The following is a 26,723-nucleotide window of genomic DNA, read 5'->3' as shown; positions in this document are numbered from 1 at the left end:
AGAGAGAAGCAGAATGAAGACAGTAAAATTAATATCTTTTATCTTCTCACAAATAAAATACTTATGCTGTTAAAACATAATCTGGCTCAATCTGGGATGTTTCAAAAATGTGAGGAGGGGAAAGAGATTGACAGTAGTTCCTCACCACTGCATGAAAATGTCTGAATTCTGGATTTCATAACAACTTCATGAGCCAGTTTGGTCTAATGGTTAAGGCACCAGGCTGGAAAGCAGTAGATCATAAGTTCAAGTCTTGTGTTAGCTATGAAAACCAACTGGTTGACTTTCAGCCAGTCACTCTCTCTCAGCCCAACCTACTTTGTGAGAAAAATAAGAAGTAGAAAGTGTGTTAGATATGTTCCCCACTTTGAATGATTTCTAAGAAGAATAAACAGAATACAAACACATCTGCTACAGAGACAGTAGATCCTCACAGCATAAGAATCTGTTGTGGCCCAGCAGGTGCCATTGGAGCTGCCACAAGACTCCGACAGCAAGGGGCCCTATGAGTCAGCTCCTGAGGATGTGGAGGACCCTGGACAGGGTTCCAGCTCCGAGCAGGGCGCAGAGAGGCTGGTTGGCCACCAGGAGGTGCCTGAGCCTTGGACCAGTGGGGAGGAGACAAGGGAGTGTGATCCTGACATCATGCATTGGAGCAATGGGGAGGAGACAAGGGAGTTGGTCTTGGATGCCCGGCAACGGAGAGCTAATAGACGAAAGGAACAGTTATGCAGTTACAGGAGATAGTTGCACTCAGCTGTGGTAATTAGGCTCCTCTCAAGACTATAAAAGGAATGATTGTGCACACGCTCGTTGCAGGAGTCAACGTATTCACTAGAGCTGGAGAACTCTCGTGGCTAGCTTGGCAGGCTGGATTGCTGCCAAGGTTAGTCTGTGCTGGATTGCTGCCAACATCTAGTTTGTGCTGGATTGCTGCCAAGGTCTGGACGGTGCTGGATTGCTGCCAAGGTCTTGTCTGTGTGTTAATAAATCCTTGAAGTATCTTTGTCTCGCCGTGCTTTGGTGTAGGATGAGGGGGGGGGGTCAGAACAGGAATCTAATGAAGGACAGGAGGGAATGAGATCTCACCCATATCCCATAACCTTTGCATAGAACAGAAAAACCTTTAGAGTATCTTAAGACACTTTATCTCTTGTTGAAAGTTTTTGGTTAGAAAAATGTGATGTTGTAATGAATCAAAGTTGGGAAAACTAAGAATTATGTTCTGCTTCTGAAGTGGATGTTAGGTTAATTTGGTGGTAAGAGAAAATTATAAAGCACCTAGGTTTCTAAAAAAGCAATGAAAAGTGGGGTCGCGATGGGTTAAGTGTTGCTACAACCATTCTCTACATGAATAGTAGACATTATATTCAACTGTCGGAACGCATGGGTGGTGCTCCTCCATTCTGCAGAAACATAGTTCCTTGAATGGAACTATGCATTGTGAGTTCTGAAGAAATAGATAATAAAACTCCTGGTGAATTGTATTGAACGATAGCAAAACAATGCACGCAACAGCATTAATACAAATTTCTACTGCCTTCCAAATTACAGTGACATTTGCAATATGCAATTTGTTTCAACCAGTTTTGGAATGTAGATTTCGTCCTATATTTGTAATGTCAACAGCACTGAAATTATATACTTTCCATTTGATAAGTATTTTTAAAAGCTCTCTATGGAGGGCAACAGGATGGGAGAAACTAGAGCTATATCTTTAAAAAGAAACATCCATTTTGAAAGTTTAAGCAGAGTAAATGCATAGAAAAAAATTGAATAACTGAACTTTCTCCTACTTGCAGACTGCCACAGAGCCAGAGACAAAAATGAATATTTCGTTCTATGATAGGAAATAGGACAATAAATATTTGGGGGCCTAAGACTTGTGTGAAAACTTTGGGAGGCACTAAAAGCTACAGTATCTTGGACATGTCTATGGAAATTCTCAGTCATCCAAGGTCATGGTTGTCCCAAGAGTGCTTTCTCAAGAGGTAACTGGACTTTCTCTGTTTTTCCTTGAAGACATTTTGCTTCTCATCCAAGAAACTTCAGTTAGAACCGAAGAAGCTGCTTGGATGAGAAGTGAAATGTTTTCAAAGGAAAAAAAAAGTTCAGTTGCCTCTTGAAAAAGCACCCTTGGGACAACCATGACCTGGATAACTGATAATTTTTCATCTTTCCTATTCCTATTGGTATCTTATGATTATATTACTCTGTTGTTTGTATGTACACTGATAACTTATGCACCAGAGAGTAATTTCTTGTGTGTCCAATCACATTTGGCGAATAAAGTATTCTGTTGCATTCTGTTCTGTTCCACTCTGCTCTGTTCTGTTCTTGTAAGTCACAATGGAAGGAAATAATGCAATAGATTTTGCAGACAATTCAATAGCATGACTGGAAGGAATTCCATACCAATAAATTAAATGGTGAACTCTTAGTCCTGTAACTGCTGAATGCCTACTCTAAGTTATTATGGATAAGTTATTATGGATAAGTAGAGAAATGGTACACGGTGGTTCAGTGGCTAAGATGCTGAGCTTGTTGATCAGAAAGGTCGGCAGTTCAGTGGTGCTAATTCCTAGCACTGTGATGTAATGAAATGAGCTCCTGTTACTTGTCCCAGCTTCTGCCAACCTAGCAGTTCGAAGGCATGTAAAAATGCAAGTAGAAAAATAGGAACCACCTTTGGTGGGAAGGTAACAGCATTCTGGGAACTTTCAGCATTTAGTCATGCTGGCCACATGACCATGGAGATGTCTTTGGACAGTGCTGGCTCTTCAGCTTTGAAACGGAGATGAGCACCATCCTCTAGAGTTGGGAATGACTAGCACATATGTGCAAGGGGAACCTTTCTCTTTACCTAGAGAAATGGAACTCAAAAAGGGTCTGACAACTTTACCCTCCTATACTACACTTTCACATTTGGTGAGATCCACACCAAATGCACATAGCAATAGAATATTCTATTCTAATAGAAAAGGCATTTCCAAACTTGGTAAATTTAAAACTTTTGGACCTTAAGATAGCTGGAATTCTGAATTCTGATACCTGGATTCTGATAACTGGATAGCTGAAGTCCCAAAGTCTTTAAATTGCCAAGTTTAGAGGCCCCTGAAATATTGTCATAGGACTGAGGAGTGAGGAGGTTTCTTGGTTTGAGGAAATTTGTTTACTTCTTTGTAAAAGAATATGAAAGTTGAAGAAAGTCTTCGCCTGGTAATGGAAGGCAAGCAGTGTAAAGATGGAATCGGCTTGGGTAGAAAAAGGCATGGAAATGTGGTTGATGGGTCTGGATCTATTCATACATTGAAAATTCTTCACTGTATGCACAACAGCATGCCAAAGATGTGTGACAGATCCTTTGATCTACATCCAAAATGTATGCATGAAAATTTATTTTTCTATTGCTATATAGGGATATCATTCATTTCCTTACAGTAACATTTGTGCTTTTGTTTTCCATCCCATCCCATCCCTTTACTCTTTATTTCCTTTCACCAACAGCTTAATTAAAATGTTTTATATGAGTGACTTGATCCGCAGCCCGAAACTCTGTGAAATAACGTTGAGTTGCCCCTCTCTTTTTTTTTAAAAAAAAGAAAAAATAATGGGACTAAAAGTATCATTTTTAGAGAGAGCAAAATAAGAAATGTGTGACACTGGAGTGGAATCTGTAAAAATATAAAGAGCTTTATGCTTTTTAAAATACAGACACTCAACTGTCACCGAGATGGAACTTCACAGACTGTTTTCGGTGAATATAGAAACTGTAATTGTTGGGGAAAATCTATTGCAAATGCCAGATTATATGTGAATATATGAAAATTTAATGTGTTCCAGCACAGCGTGGGGCACCAAAGAAAACTCTAGATGTTTCTTATATCCATTTTATTTGACCTTGAGCCTGGAAGTTTTGTGCTTGAAGGATGTACTGTTAAAAGATAAAGGACCCACCACATTTCAAAATGAACCTGCAAAATACAGTTCCCTCCAATATAGGAGTAATCTTGAATAATTTTGTTAGCAACAACCTAGTTTTTCTTCCTTGAATCTCTAACCTGGTCCTTCAGGTTTTCTTATATGTACCATTGCCATGAGTCCAGGTAAGGAAATTAAAGCACAGTACTGAACAACTCCTGAAAAACCATAGTTCAATATAATTTTAAAAATAATGGCTAGAATCCCAATTATTTTTCTACTATATCGATGTAGTTGCATGCATGGGTAGTGTATGCTACCTATGCATGCAGCTGCCAGAGAACTCTACAATAAAACTACTATGTTATAATGTTTAAGGTAACTTGTTAAAGACATAAAGGCAAAGGTTCCCCTCGCACATAGGTGCTAGTCATTCCTGACACTGTCCGAAGACGTCTCTGTGTTCATGTGGTTGGCATGACTAAACATTGAAGGCACACAGAACGCTGTTACCTTCCCACCAAAGGTGGTTCCTATTTTTCCACTTGCATTTTTATGTGCTAGGTTGGCACAAATAACTGGGACAAATAACGGGAGATTATTCTGTTATGCGGCTCTAGGGATTCGAATTGCTGAACTGCCGACCTTTCTGATTGACAAGCTCAGCATCGTAGCCACTGAGCCACTGCGTCCCCTTGTTAAAGACAGAGAAAATACTTAATCAAACTCTTACTCAAGTATTGTAAGCAAAATAAAACCAAACCCAGTTTAAATAAAATCAAATTGAACTTTTGTCTTCTCCCTTCATATTTTTCACAGAATGTTCCACACTTCTCAGAGATTGCAATCACTCAAAGGGTGATTGCAGAAAAGCAATGAGCTTGTCATGTAGATAAAGTTTCCCAATTTTCACGCAACAAATTAGTAACCAGGCAGCCTCTGCATGAAAGAAAACAATGAGGAAAGGGAAGGCCAAGGCCAAGGGCAAGGGCATGGCCAAGGGCAAGGGCAAGGGCAAGGGCAAGGGCAAGGCAAGGCAAGGCAAGGCAAGGCAAGGCAAGGCAAGACCTTGGTGATCTATGGTTCAATTGCCCATATGGATGGAAAGTGGCATATTCTTGTCTGACTGCATTCTATTGGCATCACTTCTTGATTTTGATTGGCCTTTAGTGGCCCATATTCTCTTTTAAACTTTTTCTTCTTTTGCTTTTTGCTTTTGAAATCAATCTCTACCCTGGAAGAGATGGCTTCTCAGAAGCCCTGTTGCTAATAGTTGGGAAAGGCAGTTGAAAGATAACCATATATGGGACTGATTGCTCCATCTCCATCATTTCATGGGAAAACAATTCCATATGCTCTTCTGGTAGCTAATACAAACAGAGAAACAATTGACCATCTCCATTTCTTAGCATTCACTGTTAATGTAAAAAGGAGCTAAAAGTCAATGGAATCATTGAGAAAGAAGAGGCTATTTAGAGGCAAGAATCTAAATGGATTTTTTTTTCTCTCCTCAAGAAATGGTTACATGGGTTCCACTAGAACACTGGAGATGAAGGGCAGCTCATCATCACAGTGGGAATTATTTCTACTTGCAAATTGTTCTTACTGTTAGAAAGCCAATCTTCTGGTGAATCTGCCTTCCTGTAAATCCCAGGGCAGTGGCTGTTATTTCCGAAAACCCCATGGAATGCAGAAACATCATGGTATGACATTGTTCCAGGAATTTGGTGAAATAAATATATAGACTCAGCTGGCCAAATTTGAAGGGATTCCCGCATAGCTGAAAGGAACCAATCTGTTGCCCCAAAGGTGCTTTTGCAAAAGGCAAGGAGACTTTGTTTTTTTTTTCCTTGAAGACTTTTTGCTTCTCACCCAAGAAGCTTCTTCAGTTCTATCAGAAATGCAGGAAAAAAACAAAGAAAGCCCAGTTGCCTTTTGAAAAGCACCTTTGCAGCAACCATGACGTGGGTGGTTCCACCACAAAACCGCGGACGACAAAATCGCGGTCGACGAAAGCGCGTATGTGATGTCATCACAGCGCGACGAAAAAGATCGAAAAATGTAAAAATAAAGCGAAAACCTTACCCTAACCCCCCCAAACCTAACCCTAAACCTAACCCTAAACCTAACCCTTAACCTAACCCTAAACCTAACCCTTAACGTAACGAAAAACCTAATGCTAACCCTTAACCTAACGCTAAACGTAACGCTAACGCTCTAACCCTAACCCTAACCCCAACCCTTAACCTAACCCTAATCCTAACCCTTAACCTAACCCTTACCTTTATGTGAATCGGCTTGCTGTAATTTTTATTTCAATTTTTGGATCTTTTTCATCGCGTTGTGATGACGTCACATACGCGATTTCGTCGACCGTGCTTTTGTGGAACGTGCTTTTGACGGGTCACGGACGTGGGTGATGGAGGATCTCCATAGACACTGCAATCTGTTCCAACTCTCTGAAATCATAGCCTTCTGTTGACTTACTTCCTGACCCAGCTCTTTTGCATTAAAGGTAATAAACAATGAACAAAAAACCACATCCTAATGCAAAGATGCTTTGAAACGACTTTGAATTCAGCTACACGGAAAGATACAGCCACTTCGTTTTCCGGTTTTGTGTGAATCATCTTATTGATGTTCATAGAAATGATCACAGGGCAGAATGTTATGAAAGGGCACCTCCTGTCAATTATGCCAATCCATGTTTCTGGATGTGGTGGCTCAGTGGCTAAGATGCTGAGCTGATCGATCAGAAAGGTTGGCAGTTCGGTGGTTTGAATCCCTAGCGCCATGTAACGGAGAGAGCTCCCATTACTTGTCTCAGCTTCTGCCAACCTAGCAGTTCGATAGCATGTAAAAATGCAAGTAGAAAAATAGGAACCACCTTTGCTGGGAAGGTAACAGCGTTCCCTGTGCCTTCGGCATTTAGTCATGCCGGCCACATGACCACGGAGATGTCTTTGGACAGCGTTGGCTCTTGGGCTTTGAAATGGAGATGAGCACTGCCCCTAGAGTTGGGAAAAACTAGCACATATGTGCAAGAGGAACCTTTACCTTTTTATGTTTCTGGTACTACCACTAGGGGGTACCATGTGGATTTTCTGTTTCAAGGCGCGTTACTTTTGTGCTATTGTACGAACATCTTGTTGATTTTTTTTTCCAGTGTTGATGAAATGGAAAGAAGGAAAACCATATCTGCTTCTTAACATACTTTACTTTGGTTGAGACGACAGGTGGATTTCTGAGTGTAGGTCTCTTCTGCATTGCAAAACAAGACTCAGAAGGACCCAGAGGGGTTGTTAGAATATATTAATATGCTCTTTCACTCGTGTCATTCATTCCTACATATACACACACATTTATGCATAATGCATGCTTAGTTGTACATGCTTAGCTTTTGATTAGAGACAGAAGAAGCAAAGTAACGATGAAGATACTTAATTAGATACTGGGAGATTGTGAGTTCTAGTCTGGGCCAGTCTCTTTCAGCCCAACAGGGTTGTTGTGAGGAAAAATAAGAGGAGAGAGCACTATGTAAACCTTGAATTGTACAAAATAAAAGCAGGATGTAAATCCGCTAAGCAGAAAAATAGATTTTTTTTAATATATATTTTTGGCATTTTATATATAGGTTCAGTCACCAAATTGTGCTCAACTCTTCATGACCCCATGGACCACAGCATATTAACCCCATGTCCTCCACTGTCTACAGGAATCTATCCAAATTCATGTTCATTGTGCCTAAGACACTGAGCCGAGGTGGCGCAGTGGTTAAATGCAGCACTGCATGCTACTTCAGCTGACTGCAGTTCTGCAGTTCAGCTGTTCAAATCTCACCGGCTCAGGGTTGACTCAGCCTTCCATCCTTCTGAGGTGGGTAAAATGAGGACCCGGATTGTTGTTGGGGGCAATATGCTGACTCTGTAAACCGCTTAGAGAGGGCTGAAAGCCCTATGAAGCGGTATATAAGTCTAACTGCTATTGCTATTATCTAACCATTTCATTCTCTGATTTCATTTCATTCCCTTTTTTTGCCTTCAATCTTCCCCAACATCAGCCCCCCCCCCCCCAGTAAGCCCTCTCTTCTCTTTTGGTGGCCAAAGTATTTGACCTTTAACGTCAGTATTTAGTACTTAAAGTATCTTTAAGTATCTCTTCAATTTCATTGAAGGGAGATCAAATAAAGCACCCCAGCTTTTAGAGAAAAACGTAAAATGATCCATTCTAGAATTCCTGTGAAGCTGCCACAAAGAAGCCAGGATCAACCTATTCTCCAAAGCACCTGAAAGCAGTACAGGAAGCAACGGATGGAAACCGATCAAGGAGAGAAGCAACCTAGAACTAAGGGAAAATTTCCTGACAGTTAGAACAATTAATCAGTGGAATAACTTGCTCCAGAAGTTGCAAATGCTCCAACACTGGAGGTTTTTAAGAAGAGATTGGACAACCATTCTTCTGAAATAGTATAGATTTTCCTGGTTGAGCAGTGGGTTGGACTAGAAGAACTCCAAGGTCCCTTCTGACTCTTTTATTCTGTTATTCTGAGCCTTGTTATTTCCAGATAATTCTGAATATGTGTCGTGATCCTTCTAAACTGATTGCCATTTTGCTAATCACAATATAGTCACCCAACTAGTTTTACTTGAGCTCTCTTCAATGAAGTTGAAGAGATACCTAAAAATAGCGCAAGTACTAAATACTGACACTAAAACTGGAATGCTTTAGCCACCAAATGAGAAGAGAGGACTTTGATTGCATTTTGTGGTTTGGAGGACACTAGCACTGACTTTGAAACATAGAACTGATTTCAGGTTTTCAGGTTTTCACTTTCTAAAAATGCTTCCTTGAGTCTCTGGGAGTTCTAGAGGAAGTAAGGCTGAGGTTGAAGGCATGACTCATGTTTTCAAGCAGCATCCAAAAAATAAAAGAGGGAGGAATTGAGGGGGGGGGGAAGCTTGCAAGTGTAAAGAAAGTATTTCAGCCTTTCATCTTAGCCTTTCATACATTTAAAAAAGGCAAAGATGTATTTTTATTTCCCTCGACACCCAAAGCAGTAAAAGAGGAAGTAAAGAAGAAGAAAGTAGAAGGAGATATTTTAACAGATCATTTCAGCAGCTCCATAAAAGCTTGAGGATAGCTATATAAAATAATCCAGAGGATAATGTGATAAGATTCTGAGAATAATAAAGTCACAGAGCCCATTCTGTAGCTGCTAACTCACCCCTTTGCTTTCATATGGAATTTGAAATTTAACACTGTACATCAATGTTTTCTACTATTAGTGGAGGAGCACATTTTTTCCCTTTTTTTCATGTGGGCGCACACACCCACACACACACTCATACCATGTGAGAGAGGGTAACAGGGAGAGAGGGAGAGAGAGCTGTGGGGGAACATGTTATTGTCTCTTCCTTTACCTCTCCGGAATAGTTGAGCAAAATGCTTCAAAGCCCAAAAATCAGCTGGCCGGCACGCACATGCACGCTGCAGCTGAGCTAGAGCAACAGTTGACATGCCCTCAGAGTTGGCTCTGCATGCCACCTGTGGCATGCATGCCATAGATTCGCCATCACAGATCTATGCATATCAGTGGTGGGATTCAGCCAGTTCGCACCTATTCGGGAGAAGCGGTTGTTAACTTTCTAAGCAGTTGGGAGAACCGGTTGTTGGGAAAAAAATCTCATTTTGTTTCTTCCACTTTACATGGCTAATCCTGTAAGGAAAGCAGGAAGGAAACATTCTGGTTTTATTTCTAGCCTAATCTTTATTGCCTTGCTTACAGAAACTGCCTCTCCCGTTAACCCTTATTACATTGTAAGTGCTAAGGGGAAGCGCCCATTGACCTGAGTGATGTTGAGTTGGCCATGGCCACCCAGTCACATGACCACTGAGCCAGAGCCATCCAGTCGTTCACCAGGGTAGGGAACCAGTTGTTAAATTATTTGAATCCCACCACTGATGCATATGTATTCTTTAGCCAACATTCAGGAATCCAGGAAAGCAGAATTTAAATACTTCAGCCTTTCAAACTCCTGATTGTTATCATATAAAGAGCAGGTGCACGTTCGGTTTTTGTCACATGCGCATAGAAGTTAATTGCAAAAGACCTCATGCGTGGTTTGCAGTGGAAAAAATTAATTTGGACCCAAGAGTTAATTGTTTTTCAGGGATGTTATCTTTTAACACACTGATGGAGCATTAATTCTAAAACAAGCCATGTACTTTTTCTTTTGGTAAAAATGCCTGTTCAGCTTACTACATTTTGATCCAAGCAAAGGTTGGTTTGGTGTGTGTCTTATCTATCTATCTATCCATCTATCTATCTATCTATCTATCTATCTATCTATCTATCTATCTATCTATCTATCTATCCATCCATCCATCCATCCATCCATCCATCCATCCATCCATCCATCCATCCATCCATCCATCCATCCATCTATCTACAGCATCTATCATCTACCATCTCTATCAAATGGTCTTAAAGTAACTTTTTTGGGTAAGTGATAGAAAAATGAAGAAATGGGTGCTATTAAAATGTTTAATGAAAAGTAACTTTTTAAAATTACTTTTTTATAGAATATAAAGATAAAAACTAACAAACATATATAATCAGAGGGATTTATGGAGAGAATAAAGAAAAAAGATAAAGCATAGGGATGCAGAATAAAGGAACTATAGAAAGAAGCAAAATTATAAAAAGAAAGTGACTTTTCACTTCTTTTACAAATGATATACTCTACACACCAATAAATAATAAGCAACACATAAAACTTTTTTATTTATTGTATTCATTAATCCAATATATATTGCTGCTATCTCAACAATGGGTATCTCAGATATGACCAGAAGAGGATGTACTGCTTGATCTTTTCTAGCATCTTTTAAATATTACTTTAAGAACTTGTATGTTAAATTAGGATATTTTATACATTGTTTTAACACAACCTCTCTACAGAATCTCATCTTTGCAATATCTCTCTATGAGGAAGTACAGAGAAATATTTCAGTATTTCTTGTGGAAACAAGTTATCTGGCCGAAACAGTGCAGAGTTAAAGCCTATGAAGGCTGTAAATTTGTCCTATTTTCATCCCATTCTGATAAAAAAATAGAGATAGTGACAGATGTCTTGATAGTTTAAACATTTTATGACCAAATATTTTATCTACTTGAAATTCAAATCAAGGGAAATTCAAATCAAATCATGTAACTTCAAAATCTAAATTTCTTATCCTCTCTTCTTATGATTGGTTGATCAGGGCATTATATAATAACCCGGTTGAAATCAGGGATAGACAATTCATTTTCCCAAGAAATGAGAAACTGGAAATGATTGTGAGGGCTGTACCAATAGACTGAACTTGATTCTTTTTTTTCATGAATATTTTTTATTGTTTTATATTATACATTTCCTTTCTATGTTGATTAATTATGCTTAATATTAATTTTACTGCTGTATATGTTTTGATCAGCTGCTACTGGTAAGAATACATGTTATGTCTTATTTACATTTCTTTTCTAATTTCTGATTAACCTTATGCAGGCCAAACAAGGACAGCTAAAGGCCTAGATGAGGCCCAGGGACTCTAAAATGCCCAGGTTGGGTCTAAATGAAAATTAAAACAACATATTAAGGAAAAAAACCAGAGTAACTTCAGTGAAAGACTTAATTTAGCCTCTGCTAAAATCACTTCCCACGGAAATTCAGCTCTCATGGAGCCAGTAAATGTCTTCATATTGTCTGCATCTCACCTTCTGCTTGTCAGAGAAAAGTAAATGCAAGACATTTTGCCATGGATACGTCTAAAAGATATTTTCCTTTTGCACTGGGAAAATATACCATCTTCCTCTGGCATATGTTTCCCACAGTCTTCCAATTAACCCCTGCATAGTTTTGCTAGATTTGCATACTTTGTAGAGGAATCTGATTTCGAGATAGAATGTAATCTTTCATCTGACACAATGAGAACAGATCACACCTGAGCAGGTTCGAACAAGAGAGAATAGTTCCTTTTCTGTCATATTGGCTTACGATGAATAATGGGAGGAAGCCAACTCTTGTGTTTATTTCCTTACAGAGATCATTACGATTATGAGAGCCAGGAGAAGGGAGATGGTGGAAAATTGAACGCAATGTGAGGAACTCAAAATAGTCATTCCATTCAGAGCTGGTAGGAATGTCAAGCTGAACCTGTCCTTGATCAATTTCCATCCATTGTTTCTTATCTGACCTTCAGGTGCTTTGGAAAGTAGATTGACCCGGTCAACTCTGTGAAAGCCTCTCACATAATGGAATACTGCTATCATGTCACCCCTAGTCCTCTTTTCACTAGACTTTGCCATGTCCAGTCTCTGCAATGTTCTGGCCTAGGATTCCTTAGAAAGGAAAAGTAAAGTCTTAGTCCCAACAAAACCTCTTTTATTTACACGACTATGAATTCCTTTCATTCACAGTCAGCACGGCTTATCAAACAGTCTTTCAAAGGAATGTTTATCCACACGCACCTTATCCCATTAGGAGCACTTCCAGATAATTAGTGCCAAAACAAAAGTTGGCACAGAGTTTCTCACAAACAGACCTTTCCAGACCGATGAACGAATTGTTTCCTACAAAAAGCCCACTCTCCATTCGTTCCTCTTTTGTTTCTTATGGGAGGGGCCAGTCATGTCCAAGGTGTAGCTTTACTCTTGAGTCGACCCTGCTTTCTTAGTTGTTCTTGTCTTATGGCAGCTCTGTGCATGCGCACACTGGGAATCGACTCCAGCTGTTGCTCTGCCTCACTGCTGTCTAGCTCCCGCTCTACCTCCAACAGAGAGCCCTTGTCTGATCTTTCCTCAGCCCCCAGGACTGGCTGGCCCTGTTCCTCTCAAACCTCCTCACTGTCTGACTCTCCAGGCCACTGGCAGACCACAACATGCAACTGCTCATATGTTTTAGGCTCCAGGCCCCTGATTATCTTCACTTCTCTGCACTCTTTCCAAAGTTTCTAGATCTTTTTTGTAATGTGGTGACGAAAATTGAATGAAGTATTCCAGGTGTGGCCTTACTAAGGCTTTATAGAGCGGCACTACTACTTCACATGATTGTGATCCTATCCCTCTAGGATTGTATGTGTTTGTGTGTGTGTGTGTGTGTGTGTGTGTGTGTGTGTGTGTGTGTTGGGGAGGGGAGTACATTATAAACAAACACATTCTTGTCTGGAAAACATTCATGAATGTAAAATGTTGCTTAACAGAAAATCTGTTGATATTTTGTTAAGAGAAGAACATTCAAAGATTCAGAATAAGTAGAATTAAATATACTTATGTATATTTTTTTAAAAAAACCACCAACAAATGGAGAAACAAGATGACTTAAACGCATGTGATATGATAGCTTTATTGATTAGTCTAAAGGCCATATCAAAGCACAAATTTCAAATACATATTGCCAATAAAATCTGATACAAGCAATTTAAAATAAAAGTAAGGTAAAATACGATAGTTATAGGATAAGATACAATATAATTTAATACATAAATATGTAAAATAGAATAAAATGACATAAAATTATATTTGGGTGTCACCCTTACAGTCTACCCCAATCAGTCCCACATGTGCAGATCTCAAGTGAATCATTTTGCTTAAATACTGTGCTGTGTTAAATGTTATTTTACACATAAAGTAAGTTGTTTTGATATGGGGATCCCAACGGGTCATTCATTTGGTCTCTCATCTCCTTATACAAGAAACAATCAAATAGGATGTGAGCCAGGTCTTCTATCTCTGCCGCTCCACAACTTAAACGCAGGTGAAATTGGAATTGTTCAGAAATGTTCAGAATTTATCTAGGAAACCTGAGGTGTCTGAGGTGTATGACCATATCCTAAAATGGCTGCCACAATTACATGTTTGCAGGTTCAGTCACCTCTTGAAACTCAGCTGCAGAGGTGATTTATTTGAATTTACTTCAAATCAAATTACAAGTAGTTCTCGCCTTACAACTGTAATTGAGCACTGGATCAGGGTCACAAGTCAGGACAGTTGTTAGCAACTGTGTCTGATTTTACAGCTCTTTTCAACTGTGGTTGTTAAGTGAATGCTGTTATATGAACCAGTTTTCTTCAACTGGTATTTTTTTCCAGAAGAAATTTCTGGAAGTAAATGCCAGGAACCAGCAAAAATATGGGCAAAAATTGTGGTTCTATGAGTCCGTTGCCGAATTCAAAAGATGTGACCATGGTGTGTGTGTGTGTGTGTGTGTGTGTGTGTACGTGTGTTTGTGTGCAATTGTCACACGTCCAGTACTGAGTTATAAGTAACTCTGGGGAGATCTGTTGTGATTTTAAAAAATCACTAAGTGACGGGTTTTTAATTACTTGTATCTATTCAAAATTTAATGCAGTTCTACTGGTCCTTTTCTGTCTTTTGCTGGTGAAAATAATAATACTAACAAGATTAACCACAGGATAATGTTAAGAAGTATACAACTTTCAATAAAAAAACCCTACCAGTATTAAATCAGAGAAAGCTAATTGAGATTTGGCTAAGAAGGCTGCTTGATGAACTTTCACCAATTTTCTCTCATGTAACCGTTCTTGATTTAACATAAATCATAGGTTTGTTTTGACTCTAACACAAGCATGAGGAAATGTAACGCTTTGGAAAATGACTGATTTATAAAAGCACTAAAAACAAAAATGTTGGGATTTTTCTTTATTTTCATCCCCCCCCCCCAAAAAAAGTGGGTGGCAAGTATATGTTAATAAAATAATTAATCTTCCTATAATCTAGGCAGAATAATGAATCCTGCACTTTTCTGTCATTGTGTAAGATGATAGCCTAGGAAAATATTCTCCATGTTTAAAGAAGAAGGAAAAAAAAATCCACAAGGAGACAAAGCAACCTAAAATAGCTGCATTTCTTTCTTCTTTGCATATTGGAACATAATAACACTCAGCCTGCTTAATTAGATGACATTTTACAGAGTGTTCTAAATGGGAACAAATTACTGTACTTTTGGCACCTATGTAGTGCTATATTTTATAGCATATATTAGTTTAATACACAGGGTATTTTCACAATAAGGTTGTTAAGTCTGTTTGCTTTGCTCCAGTTGATAGCTCCGTAAATGCCAAAATAAAATAAATCTCGGGAGCTTTGTTTTGTTCTGTTAAAAAAAAAACTCAGCAGCTCATTCCCAGTTTACCACACACGAACCTTTTATTGGCTTTCCCTCTAACATGGTGAAGGAGAAAAGTAAATATTTCTTCAAAATGACAAATATGTACCACAGATCATGTTGAATTCTCCTTTTCTGCTTGGAAGGATAGGACACCTGATGTGATTTTCCCTTTCATAGTCTCATGCAGCCCTAGGTCCTTTCCTAATTCTACAGCTAAATCTGCCTTATAGTTAAGGGGCAAAAGTAAGTGCGTTGATTTTGGAGATAATCTTTGCAAAGGTTCAGCTTTTGCTGCCCAGGGAAGAAAACTGATCCCATATAATGGTTTATAGGAGTGACATTGAGAGACAAAGCAGAAGAACTACAAAACAGACAACAGGCAGATAAGTAGCAGTTGAATCCACAGAAGGAATAGGGATGTGACAAGCATCTCCTTAGCTTCTTGAATTGTAAAGAAGAAGGGGCAGGGATGTACTTTCAGATTTGCAATGTTGTGTTAATGTAACCTTACAATAAAGATACAGCTAGTACTTCATAGAGTCAGAGAATCATATAGCTGATGCCAACCCCTTACCCATGGCAAGAGTCTTTATATCATCCCAGACAAATGCATATGGAGATTCTCAGTCATCCAGGTCATGGTTGTCCCAAATGTGCTTTTTCAAGAAACAACTGGACTTCCTTGTTTCTCTTTGAAGACTTTTTGCTTCTTGTCCAAGAAGCTTCTTTAGCTCTGAGCTGAAAAGGGTTCTTGGATGAGAAGTGAAACATCTTCAAAGAAAAACAAGGAAGTCCCGTTGCCTCTTGAAAAAGCATCTTTGGATCTCGGGCAAATGGTTGCCTCCATCAGCAATGGAGCACCAACAACTCCAGGAGGCAAGCTGTTCTATTGATGAATTGTCCCAGTGGTGAAATTTAATTTTTTTTACTACTGGTTCTACTGGTGTGCATGGATTGGTGAGCATGGCAGGGGAAGGATACTACAAAATCTCCATTCTCATCCCACTTTGGGACCAGCTAGAGGTGGTATTTGCCGGTTCTCCGAACTACTCAAAATTTCCACTACTGGTTCTCCAGAAACTTTCAGAACCTGCTGAATTTCAGCCCTGAATTGTCCTCACTGTCAGGGAATTCCTTCTTATTTCCAGGTTGAATCTTCCTCCTGAATTAACATTCATTTTCTACTTCTAGGTGTGTTTCTTGTCTGGACTAACCTCTCAAGGCTGACAGCCACATGCATCTTAACTTCTGTTCTACTTTCTTCTTGGGATCATGCAGAAAAGACAGAGGCAGTGGCAAACTGGCCCAGACCTGCTGCAGCTGATATGGTTATTGCAACATTCTTCCTTTGCTTGTTAAAAACATTTTGTTTTTCCTTCTGGGACACTTGCAAATGGTCATTTGTTATGTTGACTGTTCAAGTAAAATTGGCCATTTGCCAGTTTAAGTACACTGCCTGAAGCATACTCGAATATTATTCCTCTAATTTGGATAGAGGTGAGAACTGAAAAAACAAACAAATTCCCAGCCAAACTCAAATTGTTTTGAGTTGAAACAAAACCTGTAGTTTCCTTGTCAACAGACAGAACTAGTTTTTTTTTTCTCTGCTTTTAAAATGTTATTCCTCTTTCTCAATCGAGTGTTAAGTGGTGGGATTTCTCGGTAATCTCCTGTCCAATTAATTAAGATAGCCAAAGTCGGAAAAGCTTAAACTGTAGCGCTTGCATGTGCTCAAGGATATCCCTTTCTTTTTTACCGCAGCCAACAAACTTGATGTGTTGTTTAATTTCACACATGGAGGTAGACGTTGTTGTAAAGCATGACAGTGGATGGAGAATATAAGTGGTGTAATGAGATGCAGAGTCATTTAGAGCTTTGTTCCACCTTCAATTCAGACAGAAACACTAATGATCTAGCTATTTCAGGTCAACATCTGTGGCTAGGAATCGATATTCTATATCTTAACTTCTTATTATAAGTGTTTCTTAACCAATTATCTATTTCCATATCGGCTTCCTCATCACTGCTTCCCAGAACCGCCTATATAGGGCCAATGAAGGTTCACTGCTTCTAGGAAGCCTTTATTGATCCTACACAGGCAGTCCTCACCCTACAACCACAATTGAGCCCAACATTTCTGTTGCTAAGTGAGAGAATTAGATGAATTTCGACCTTCCCTGCCACAGTGGTTGTTAAAGGAATCACTGTCGGAAGGTCACAAAAGCTGCCCATATGATCCTGGGCACTGCAACCATCATAAATTTGAGTCAGTTGCCAAGCATCTGAATTTTGATCTCATGACCAACGGGAATGCTGCAATGGGCATAAATGTAAAAAAAAAAAAAGCCAGTCATAAGCCACTTTTTCTAGTGCTGCTGTAATTTCAAATGGTTACTAAATGAACTTTTGTAAGTCAAGGATTACTTATACTAACTGAATTGTTTTTATTGTAGGTTCTTAATAGTTTTAGTGACTGTCTCCAAATCTGTAATTCATATCTTCATTCTCAGTATCTTAACATATTCCCTTATGTAAATCTGTCTCCTCGTTCTCCTCTTCCTCCTCCCACTCCCTGTCCTTATCCTTTATCCTTATCCTCCCCCTCCCCATACTTATCCTTATACTTTATCCTCCTCTTCCTCCCCATCCTTAACTTTATCATTTATCCTTTATCCTCCTCCCCATCCTTATTCTTATCTTTTATCCTCCCCCATCATTATCCTCCTCCCCATCCTTATTCTCACCCTCACCTTCCTCCCATGTTTTTTCTCCCCTGTCACTTTAAGTGTCTGGGAAAGCAAAGGATCACCCAAATGAATAACCGTAATATTGATAATTGATATTATATTATTAGCAATAATATACTAACCACACAATGATAATAATATTAAAATTAGTAATATGATTACAGTAAATATTTAGGAAAAAATTGCAAAAGTGGGCATTCTCCTACCTGCCCCAATGTGTCTGAAAAAAAGGATACTCACAGAACTGTTGTTGGGGAGAAAAGGTAGTTCTCGGGAATAAAAAGGTTGGCATGTGTAGGTTCATTGGGAAAATGAATCTTCAAATAGTTGTTTTAAATCTAGCCTCTTTATAGAAATGTATCCATGGGCTTCTTCTGATGAGCCCAAATTTATTCTGGTTTCTTATAGAAAACCCTAGGTTTCAGCGTAGTAACTCAGAAAAGGCCCTGACAAATCATAGACTTTGGACAGGAAGCTTTTTCTAAAAAAAAGAAAAGAAAAGACCGGGGCAGATTAAAAATGAGAGGAGAGAGGGAGGGGGAGGGAGGAAAGGAGAGGAAAGAGGAGCTAGTTTGGATAGGTTGAGTCCGAAGTCAGTCATCTGGTTATTGTGTCCTAAGAACATGCAAATTCAACTGGAGAGATCAAAAGAGGTGATGTCACTTTATAGCAAAACAGGTCAGGCAAGCCCAGGTAACTGAGGAAGGCAAGCTGCTAATTATTCCTAGGGGCAAAAGAAACAAGGTGTACGGTTACATGCAACCCGTAGGAAACCAGGAGGTCAAACTTTCTTCGTCACCGATTCTACTACCTGGATCCTTCTTTCTGCAAAACCAACACGTACACACGACCACATACCCCGTTCTATGCCTAGAACGCGGCAGGGAAGGATATAGGCTCCCCCCCATTCTCCCTTGCCAGGTGAGTGCGCATACGTCTCTCTGTGTGTAACAGATAAGATCATGTTTGTAGCCTGCCCTGAGCAGGATTAAATTTCAAGGCAGTTAATGGGCCATTTTCTGCATGGACAAGTATATTTGGTGTGGCTCTGCTGGTACATGTGAAAGTTCTTGGGAAAGGAGGGGAAAAACCCTCACCCTTGCTGTTTTTGTGGGTTTTGGAGTGGATGGGGTGGGGTGGAAATGCTGCTTCAGTTCATAGGAGTCGATGGTTGGATTTTCCTGAAATGTTAACAGAGTGAAAAGGTGCCACGAATGGATGGAAATCAGTGTGACATTCCAGGGACTTGGTAATCTTGCAGTTTTATTTCACGGAGAAGGTTTGTTTGAGGAGGAAGAGGAGGAGGAGGAGGAGGGAGAAGAAGAAGAAGGGAAAGGGGAGGAAAGCAAGAGTATGTTTCTCAGTGAGGAATCAAGTAAGTGAGAAGATAGTATGTTATAACCAACAAAACACAGTAATTTGCTAGTTAACCGGCACTTTTTATCAAAAGAGGAGATAAATTGGCCTGCAAAATTCCATTCCTTATTTAGAACAAGCCACTTAGCTTCTTTTGTAGCAACTGCCATAAAGTTTGATAATGGCTAGTTCTATGCAAAGGCAACAAGGCTGGTTGGGGGATGGACACGCAAAAATGGGCTGCTTTAGATTGTAATTGGTGGATGGTTGATTCTTCGACCTGAACTGTATAGTCCAGATTAAGAATCCTGAGGGTAGCCTACCAAACATTTTGTTCTCTTGGTGGTAAATGTTTTGATGTCATTCCTTTGCTAAACCTTTCGAATGCATTTTGCTACTTAGCAATCACGGAATGTTTACACCATTGTTGTACTTCCATCTACACCATGAGTTCTTAAGACAGAAATTACCGTCATTATGCAGTCCTTCTGAACCGATAGCTAAAATACATTCTGATGGTGTTGTTGCAACATGGTATGATGGCATATGGCACTTGAAAGGACCTGGGGGGGGCATTAGGACAGCTAACTCCATTATATTTGGGTTGCTCAATCTTGGTGAAATTTTTGAGGACTCGAGATGGTTTTTCTGGAGGGCGTTGCAGGATGAAATGAAGGATTCTGTTACGCCAAAAGTGTAAGCACATTGGTCTGGATATTGTTATCAGAGATTGTTTGTTCATGTGCATGTCCTTTCATTCTTTTTAACACTGCTTTTTGTGTGTGGCTATTATAACGTGCCCAGAGTTTCTGGAATGTAATGGCCTATAAACTACAGTAAATATCTTATCAAATAAATATCTGTATCTGTTTGTATAGGCTTATGGTTTTAACAAGACTTTTAATTCTTGATTGGTCCTCAATCTGGATTATGCAGTGCCATTGCCTCATAATTTCTGGAAGTGAAGTGAATCTAGGGATTTCTTCTTGAATAAGAAGGTGATTTAGAAAGAGAATCTATTTGACTGACAATCGGATGACATTTGTAGGCATGCAAAGGAGGTTCATACTATCTATTAAAATTAAAGGTTCCCTTCGTGCATATGTGCTAGTCGTTCCTGACTCTAGGGGGCAGTGCTCATCTCCATTTCAAAGCTGAAGAGCCAGCGCTGTCCAAAGACATCTCTGTGGTCATGTGGCTGGCATGACTAAATGCCAAAGGTGCACGGAACGCTCTTACCTTCCCATCAAAGGTGGCTCCTATTTTTCTACTTGCATTTTTACATGCTTTCAAACGGCTAGGTTGGCAGAAGCTGGGACAAGTAACGGGAACTCACTCCGTCACGTGGTGCTAGGGATTCGAACCACTGAACTTCCAACCTTTCTGATTGACAAGCTCAGCTTCTTAGCCACTGTGCCTCCTCACAATTTATTACGTTCATGCAGTTTTGAAGAAGGCTTATATCCTGTTGCATGTCATTTCTCTCTCTCTCTCTCTCTCTCTCTGTGTGTCTCTGTGTCTCTGTGTCTCTGTGTCTCTGTGTCTCTGTGTCTCTGTGTCTCTGTGTCTCTGTGTCTGTCTCTGTGTCTGTCTCTGTCTCTGTCTCTGTGTCTGTCTCTGTCTCTGTGTCTGTCTCTCTCTGTCTCTGTCTCTGTCTCTCTCTCTCTCTCTCTCTCTCTCTCTCTCTCTCTCTCTCTCTCTCACTCTCTCTCTCACTCTCTCTCTCACTCTCTCTCTCTCTCTCTCCTCCAGAATTTATGAAACAATGTAGTAATATAACTTTCTGGATTAAAAAAATATATTTTATAGATTTGGATATTGATATTTATAGAGTGGCCTGGTTTAGCCTGAAGCCAGCAGGGTATAATTTGGGACAAGGAGAAAGTGTGTAGATTTTTTATTGGCTACTTGATTCAGTTGAAAGAGAGCCTGGTTTCCGTTTACAGATTGCTAGTAATCAGGATCTGGGCTGTGAAGATCTAAAGGACTATGAGATGGCAGCAAAGATGTACTCCTATCAAGTGACCATCTGAATTTTTGTAATTCAGATTTATTACTTATTAGCCATTAGGTTGTGTTCAATCTCTAGCATTGGCCTATTTGAAATGAAGGGTCTGACAGGTGCAGCTATGATGGAAAAATAGATGGGATTGTACTAAGCATTTTCATTCCCATTGATAGCATGTGAGAACTGACAATTGATGCAGCTGTAGGACATAATAATGCAAAATAGATGGGGTCATATTAAGTACACCTGGACCGGATCAGATTTTTTTTTTGTGGGTCTTTTTTGTATTTTGGGATTGGGAGCAGGGTTAGGTGATGTTTAGTTGACTTTTTGTTGTGGTTGATTTGATATTAGATCTATAGTGGTATTTCCACTGCAGTTGTAATATTTTCCAAGGTGGGAAGTATTATGATTTTTTAAAGACGTATTTAGAAATTGGGGGGGGGGAAGGATGGGGTATGCATGCAGCTCAAGAACTGGCTATGGAGCTGTGTTGTGACTCAGCAGTTCTGCTGAGAGTCTTTTCAGGATCAAGATTCATTAGGCAGCTGGGAGTGGTTAGAAGCAAGTTTGGAGATAAAAGGAGGGATGCTGCCACGCCCCAGTCGCTGGAGTCAACGTTCCTTCGTGTGTTCCATGTCTGGTACAATATTGCTTGCTTATTACTCGTGATTATGCCTGTTACATTTGGATAAATGCTTTGGTGTTTTCATGTAAATCTGATCCGTGGAGACGGTGGAAGAAGGGCTGCGTTTGTAAGAGCTTTTGTTTTGAATTCTTATCGGAGAGTGATGTTTACGTTATTTCTGGGCTCGAAGCCAGTTTGAACTGTAAACTGATCAAGAGAAAAGTCCTTTTAAGTTTAATTGTCTGCGTTTGTTAACGAGCTGTCAAGGAGGGGGGGTCAGAACAGAGCTGCCTTGTGAACAAATTTGTGGCTCATCCCATCTTTTTATGCATCCACTAACGAGTCTATTCTATTTCATCCCCCCCCCATTCCTTTTTAAAAATGGCCATGTAAAAGTTGCATTAAATTATGCATTTTGAATCAAATTCCTCCAGAAAATTCTTCCTTTCCAAGCATCCTGACATTCTTTTTTTAACTGTAGTACTCTTGGGAAATATGGAGAGTGTGACTTAATTAATGGTTGTATGCCACATTAATTTAGAAGTTCAGGTCATTTTGTATCAGAATTTGCAAAGGCCTTGTAACACCAAGCATTCTTCCACATACCGTGCCCATACAACGCATCTAATCAAGGCTGTTAAACACTGAATGACTCCATGTGCAGAGTGCGCAAAGCTTGGTTCTTTTTAACTTTGGATTTTTTCTTGTTGTTTATTTGTTTTTGGGTGGCTTAGTGTGCGGCCAACCCAGCCAATTTACGTCGTTGATGGTTTAATGTCTTGTGCAAATCAGAAAGTGGGTTATTTTACTACCCAGAGGAAACGTGATGTATTAGAGCAGCTGCTGTGCACGCACCAATGCAACAGAACATGAATTTCATGATGTGTGCTGCGAGAGAATCTCATGTGGGCCATGACAAGGAGCTGAATTAAATAGTTGGAAATAGCAGGCACATAGTCTTGGAATCAATGACTACATGGTTTTCAACCACTAGTAACAGGATTCAGGGATTCTCTCCTGGTGTGATCCACATTCTAATGTTCACATGTGAAATGTTGGCAAGTTGTACACTTGTTCTGAGCTACTTTTACAATCATCTTTGAATAAAAATGGATGAATTATTTATTGAACTCTAGGGCTTTTTGGACTTTCTAACAATTTCATAGAGAAATAAAGTCTTTGGTTCAATGGTGTAGGACAGGAGTCGGCAACCTTAAAGATTTAAAGAGCCACAAAGGTCCTAACCAGAAGCCCCCCATTAATTCTGGAGCCAACCAGAAATCCGGTTCGCCCATCATAGTCTCCTCCTTACCGCGGCATCCTTTTTCCTCTACCTGTCCTAATCAAAAGTCCTATCAATTGTGGAGCCGACCAGCAAAAGGGAGCCGCAGCAGAGGGATAAAAGAGCCACATGCGGCTCCAGCAGGGATTGCTGACTCCTGCTGTAGGACCAGCCCATTTTTAGGAAAAGAAAAGTATAAAGTGACTATTTCTCTTCATCATCGATTATGCTTTCCACTAAGTAGTGCAATACACAAAGACATTGATGGTTAAGCATATAGTCCAAGTCCTAGCATCTCCAGTTAAATCTAGGGTGAATTACTGGGATTCCATGAACCGCCCCCCTGTCTGTCTGTCTGTCTGTCTGTCTGTCTGTTGTATTTGTGCTGATAAATAAATAAAGGGAGACTAGTATAGATCTATTTCAAGCTATTTAGCTCTCATCAGCTAGCCATACACTTACTGGGATTTGAACCTGTGCTGTATTACATATTAAGCAGTTGTGTTAACCACTAAGCCACAAGGTTCTCCTCCATATATATATATATATATATATATATATATATATATATATATATATATATATATATATATATATATATATATATATATATATATATATATATATATATATATATATATATATATATATATATATATATATATAATCAGAACGCAACGTCATCTTCCTTAAAGACAGCCCAATCCAAAATATTGTGTCAAATTGTCATTGCTGAAAGATTTATGTATTCATTAAATTTAAGGAGATTTAAATTTAATCTCTTTGTTTATTCTACAAGGAGATTATGTTGTAGAATAGAACTTCCAAGCATGTTAAACATACTTCTAAATCTTAATACTGAACACCACAATGTTCTGTGGCTCTTTTAAAGATAATAACTATCTCACCATAGATTATTACGTACATTGGGAGAAGTATATAAATTAGTATCTCTCATGCATAATCAATGAAGGTGCATCAAACTGTTAGCAAATCACCCTCTTTCTCTGTCCCTCTCCCTCCCTTTCTCTCTCTCTCTCTCTCTCTCTCTCCCTCTCTTCCTTTCCCTTTCCCTCTCCTCCTCCTTTTCCTTCTCCTTTCCTTCCTCCTTTTCCTTCTCCTTTTTCTTCTTCTTAGAGACACTGTGTTACTAACATGGGGAAAAAATCAAGAAGAAGCACTACAATAAAATACCACTCTGGTTATCAACTATGGAAGCACTAATACACCCGAATGTGTTGGACTTAGACAAAATAGCAAGATATAAAGATATATTAGATGACCAAGGGAAATTAAAAACGAAACAAGAATTAAAAAACCAGGGAACTGACATAGATTGGTGGCCCTACATGCAAATTCAGTTGAGATACAAAAAAAATATAGTTTCAGTAGGGAACAACAAGAGCTGGGTAAAATATTACAAGGGATGGAGGAAAAAAATGATAATAAAATCATACAACTATTTATTGAGATTCAAAATGGAGGAAGAAACGGTAAAAGAAACCATGATAAAACCTGGGCACAAAAAAAAGGGCTATACCATAGAATTAGAGAATTGTGTAAAATTGTGTATGTGTGGCGGGGGGGGGGGGAGAATTATAAAATGACAAAGTCAGCAGCATACAAAGAAAATGGAGGGAAATATGCAGTGGAGTACCCCAAGGCTCTGTTTTAAGCCCAGTACTCTTCAACATCTTCATCAATGATTTGGATGAGGAGCTAAATGAGGAACTCATCAAATTTGTAGATGACACCAAGCTGGCAGGAATAGCCAACACTCCAGAAGATAGGCTCAAGATACAGAAGGATCTTGACAAACTTGAACATTGGGCACCATCTAATAAAATGAAATTCAAGGGTGAAAAGAGTAAGGTTCTACATTTAGGCAAGAAAAATAAAAAGCACAGGTATAGTATATGTGGTACCTCACTCAATAGTAGTAACGGTGAGAGGGATCTTGGAATCCTAGTGGACAACCACTTAAATATGAAGCAGCAGTGGCTCATATTAATCAATGCAACAACTTTCCTCTAGAAGTTGTGAATGCTCCAACAATGGAAGTTTTTAAGAAGATGTTGGATAACAATTTGTCTGAAATGGTATAGGGATTCCTATCTAGGCAGGGGGTTGGAGTAGAAGACCTCTAAGGTCCCTTCCAACTCTGTTATTCTATTCTAAAATTTGTAAAAAAATGTTTTTCTCCCTCTTTATTTCTCTTTGGACAATTTCAACATTGGGTCTACTTGCCAGTAATCCACAAAGAGGAATTAGAAGCTTGTTCTAGCAGATCCTAGCAACAACATTACCCATGCTTTATGCATCAACTTGTCATTGTTTGCACATGGACTGAGAATAAAACTAACCAAGGGCGTGGCACAAAGTCTTAATTAATTGCTTTTTCCTATTTCAATGGATTTTTTTTATCCAAACACAACAAGGCAGAAATGACCTACCTTCTTCCTGAACCAGTTAATTGATAGGAACAGTATGGAGAAGTATAAGGCTGACAAATCACAGCCAGAAGGTCTTCTATTATGACCGGTATTAGAGGAGGTGAGATAGAATCAGACATGGTCACCCTGTCCATGTACAGTGGGATTCAGTGGTGGGCAAGGAAAGAACACAATCACAAAACAGCACAGCACAATATTTTCACAGCAATGACTCTTACTTAGGTGTATAATCTTCTGCCAAAAAACCAAAATCCTTCCCAATGAAAGAGGCTTTTGTTTTATTCTCAACTCATTCTCAGAGTATTTCAAGGCTTCTTCTACAGTAGATATTGTTTGCCTTCTCTTGTTGCACAATAAGGGCTATTTTTTTCCCTGCAAGGATGGGATTTATTCTATTCTCTAAACTAATCGCTAGTATTGACTGTACGCATGATTAATGATTATTTTCTGCAATTTGGGGGCACCGCGCTCACTTAATTCAGTAGTGTTTGGGTTGCTCTGCATTGATTTTCATTGTTCATTCCCAAAATTATAAACAAGTCCTTTAAATGAACAAAGAAAACATATTTTTGAAAATAGCAGGAAGGCCTTTCCTCCTTTGAGTAAGCTTCACATTGCCTGCAAAGCCAAGCCATGTTTATTCTTTGCAAAAGCTTGCAAAGCAAACCTTAACATATGGTTTCCAACAAGCGGACAACTTATTTTTACGACTGGTTTGCCAACTGTGTGCGTGTGCGCACCTTCCATGCATGTGCCCAACCTTCTGTGCATTGCTTTGCTCTCACGGATGCCTTCCGTGCATGCGCTTGGCCTCAAAAATGTGGCTGAATAGGATGGCACTGTGCCAGGCCAGGTGGGCAGGTCCACCCGCAATCTTCACTACCGGTTCACCTGAACCAGTCCAAAGCGGCTGAATATCACCTCTGTTTCTGACTGTGGAAAGTTTTTTTTTTTTAATTGATAGAATGGCAAATGGATTATCTGTCATTGCCAGGTTGCAAATGAGTGGACTATGCTCTCAGCCTGGCTGAAGTAAACTCAGCTTAATTGATGAATCACACAGAAACCTGGAAATGTTGATTTTTGCAGGTGAGAAAACAAAAAGGGCAGGGTTACAACTGTTTTCCTTGAAATGGAAAGGAGAGGAGAATTCTAACTTT

The 26,723-nt window shown here is 39.4% G+C and overlaps 1 protein-coding gene across 5 annotated transcripts in view; it reads left to right on the top strand.

Annotated features, from left to right (window-relative positions):
- NAALADL2 (N-acetylated alpha-linked acidic dipeptidase like 2) overlaps positions 1 to 26,723 on the top strand; it is an 897,010-nt gene that overhangs the window by 233,362 nt on the left and 636,925 nt on the right. For 2 of the 5 annotated variants that reach the window (XM_087725221.1, XM_087725220.1), the window contains exon 1: positions 18,501 to 18,757. The exons of 2 other annotated variants lie outside the window; for them this stretch is intronic. In XM_087725221.1, the coding sequence (XP_087581347.1) occupies positions 18,593 to 18,757 (165 nt within the window). In that variant the 5' untranslated portion in view covers positions 18,501 to 18,592. Of the gene's footprint in view, positions 1 to 18,500; positions 18,758 to 19,150; positions 19,212 to 26,723 lie in introns of those variants that run through there. One more of the 5 variants, XM_087725223.1, reaches the window with a different exon arrangement.

Source organism: Thamnophis sirtalis, unplaced genomic scaffold (genome assembly GCF_051295495.1).
Source record: "Thamnophis sirtalis isolate CommonGarterSnake01/CBP01778 unplaced genomic scaffold, rThaSir2_p1.2 scaffold_11, whole genome shotgun sequence".
Lineage (NCBI taxonomy): Eukaryota > Metazoa > Chordata > Lepidosauria > Squamata > Natricidae > Thamnophis > Thamnophis sirtalis.
The sequence above is the reverse complement of the archived record's forward strand: the minus strand, read 5'-3'. Positions and strand labels throughout refer to the sequence as shown.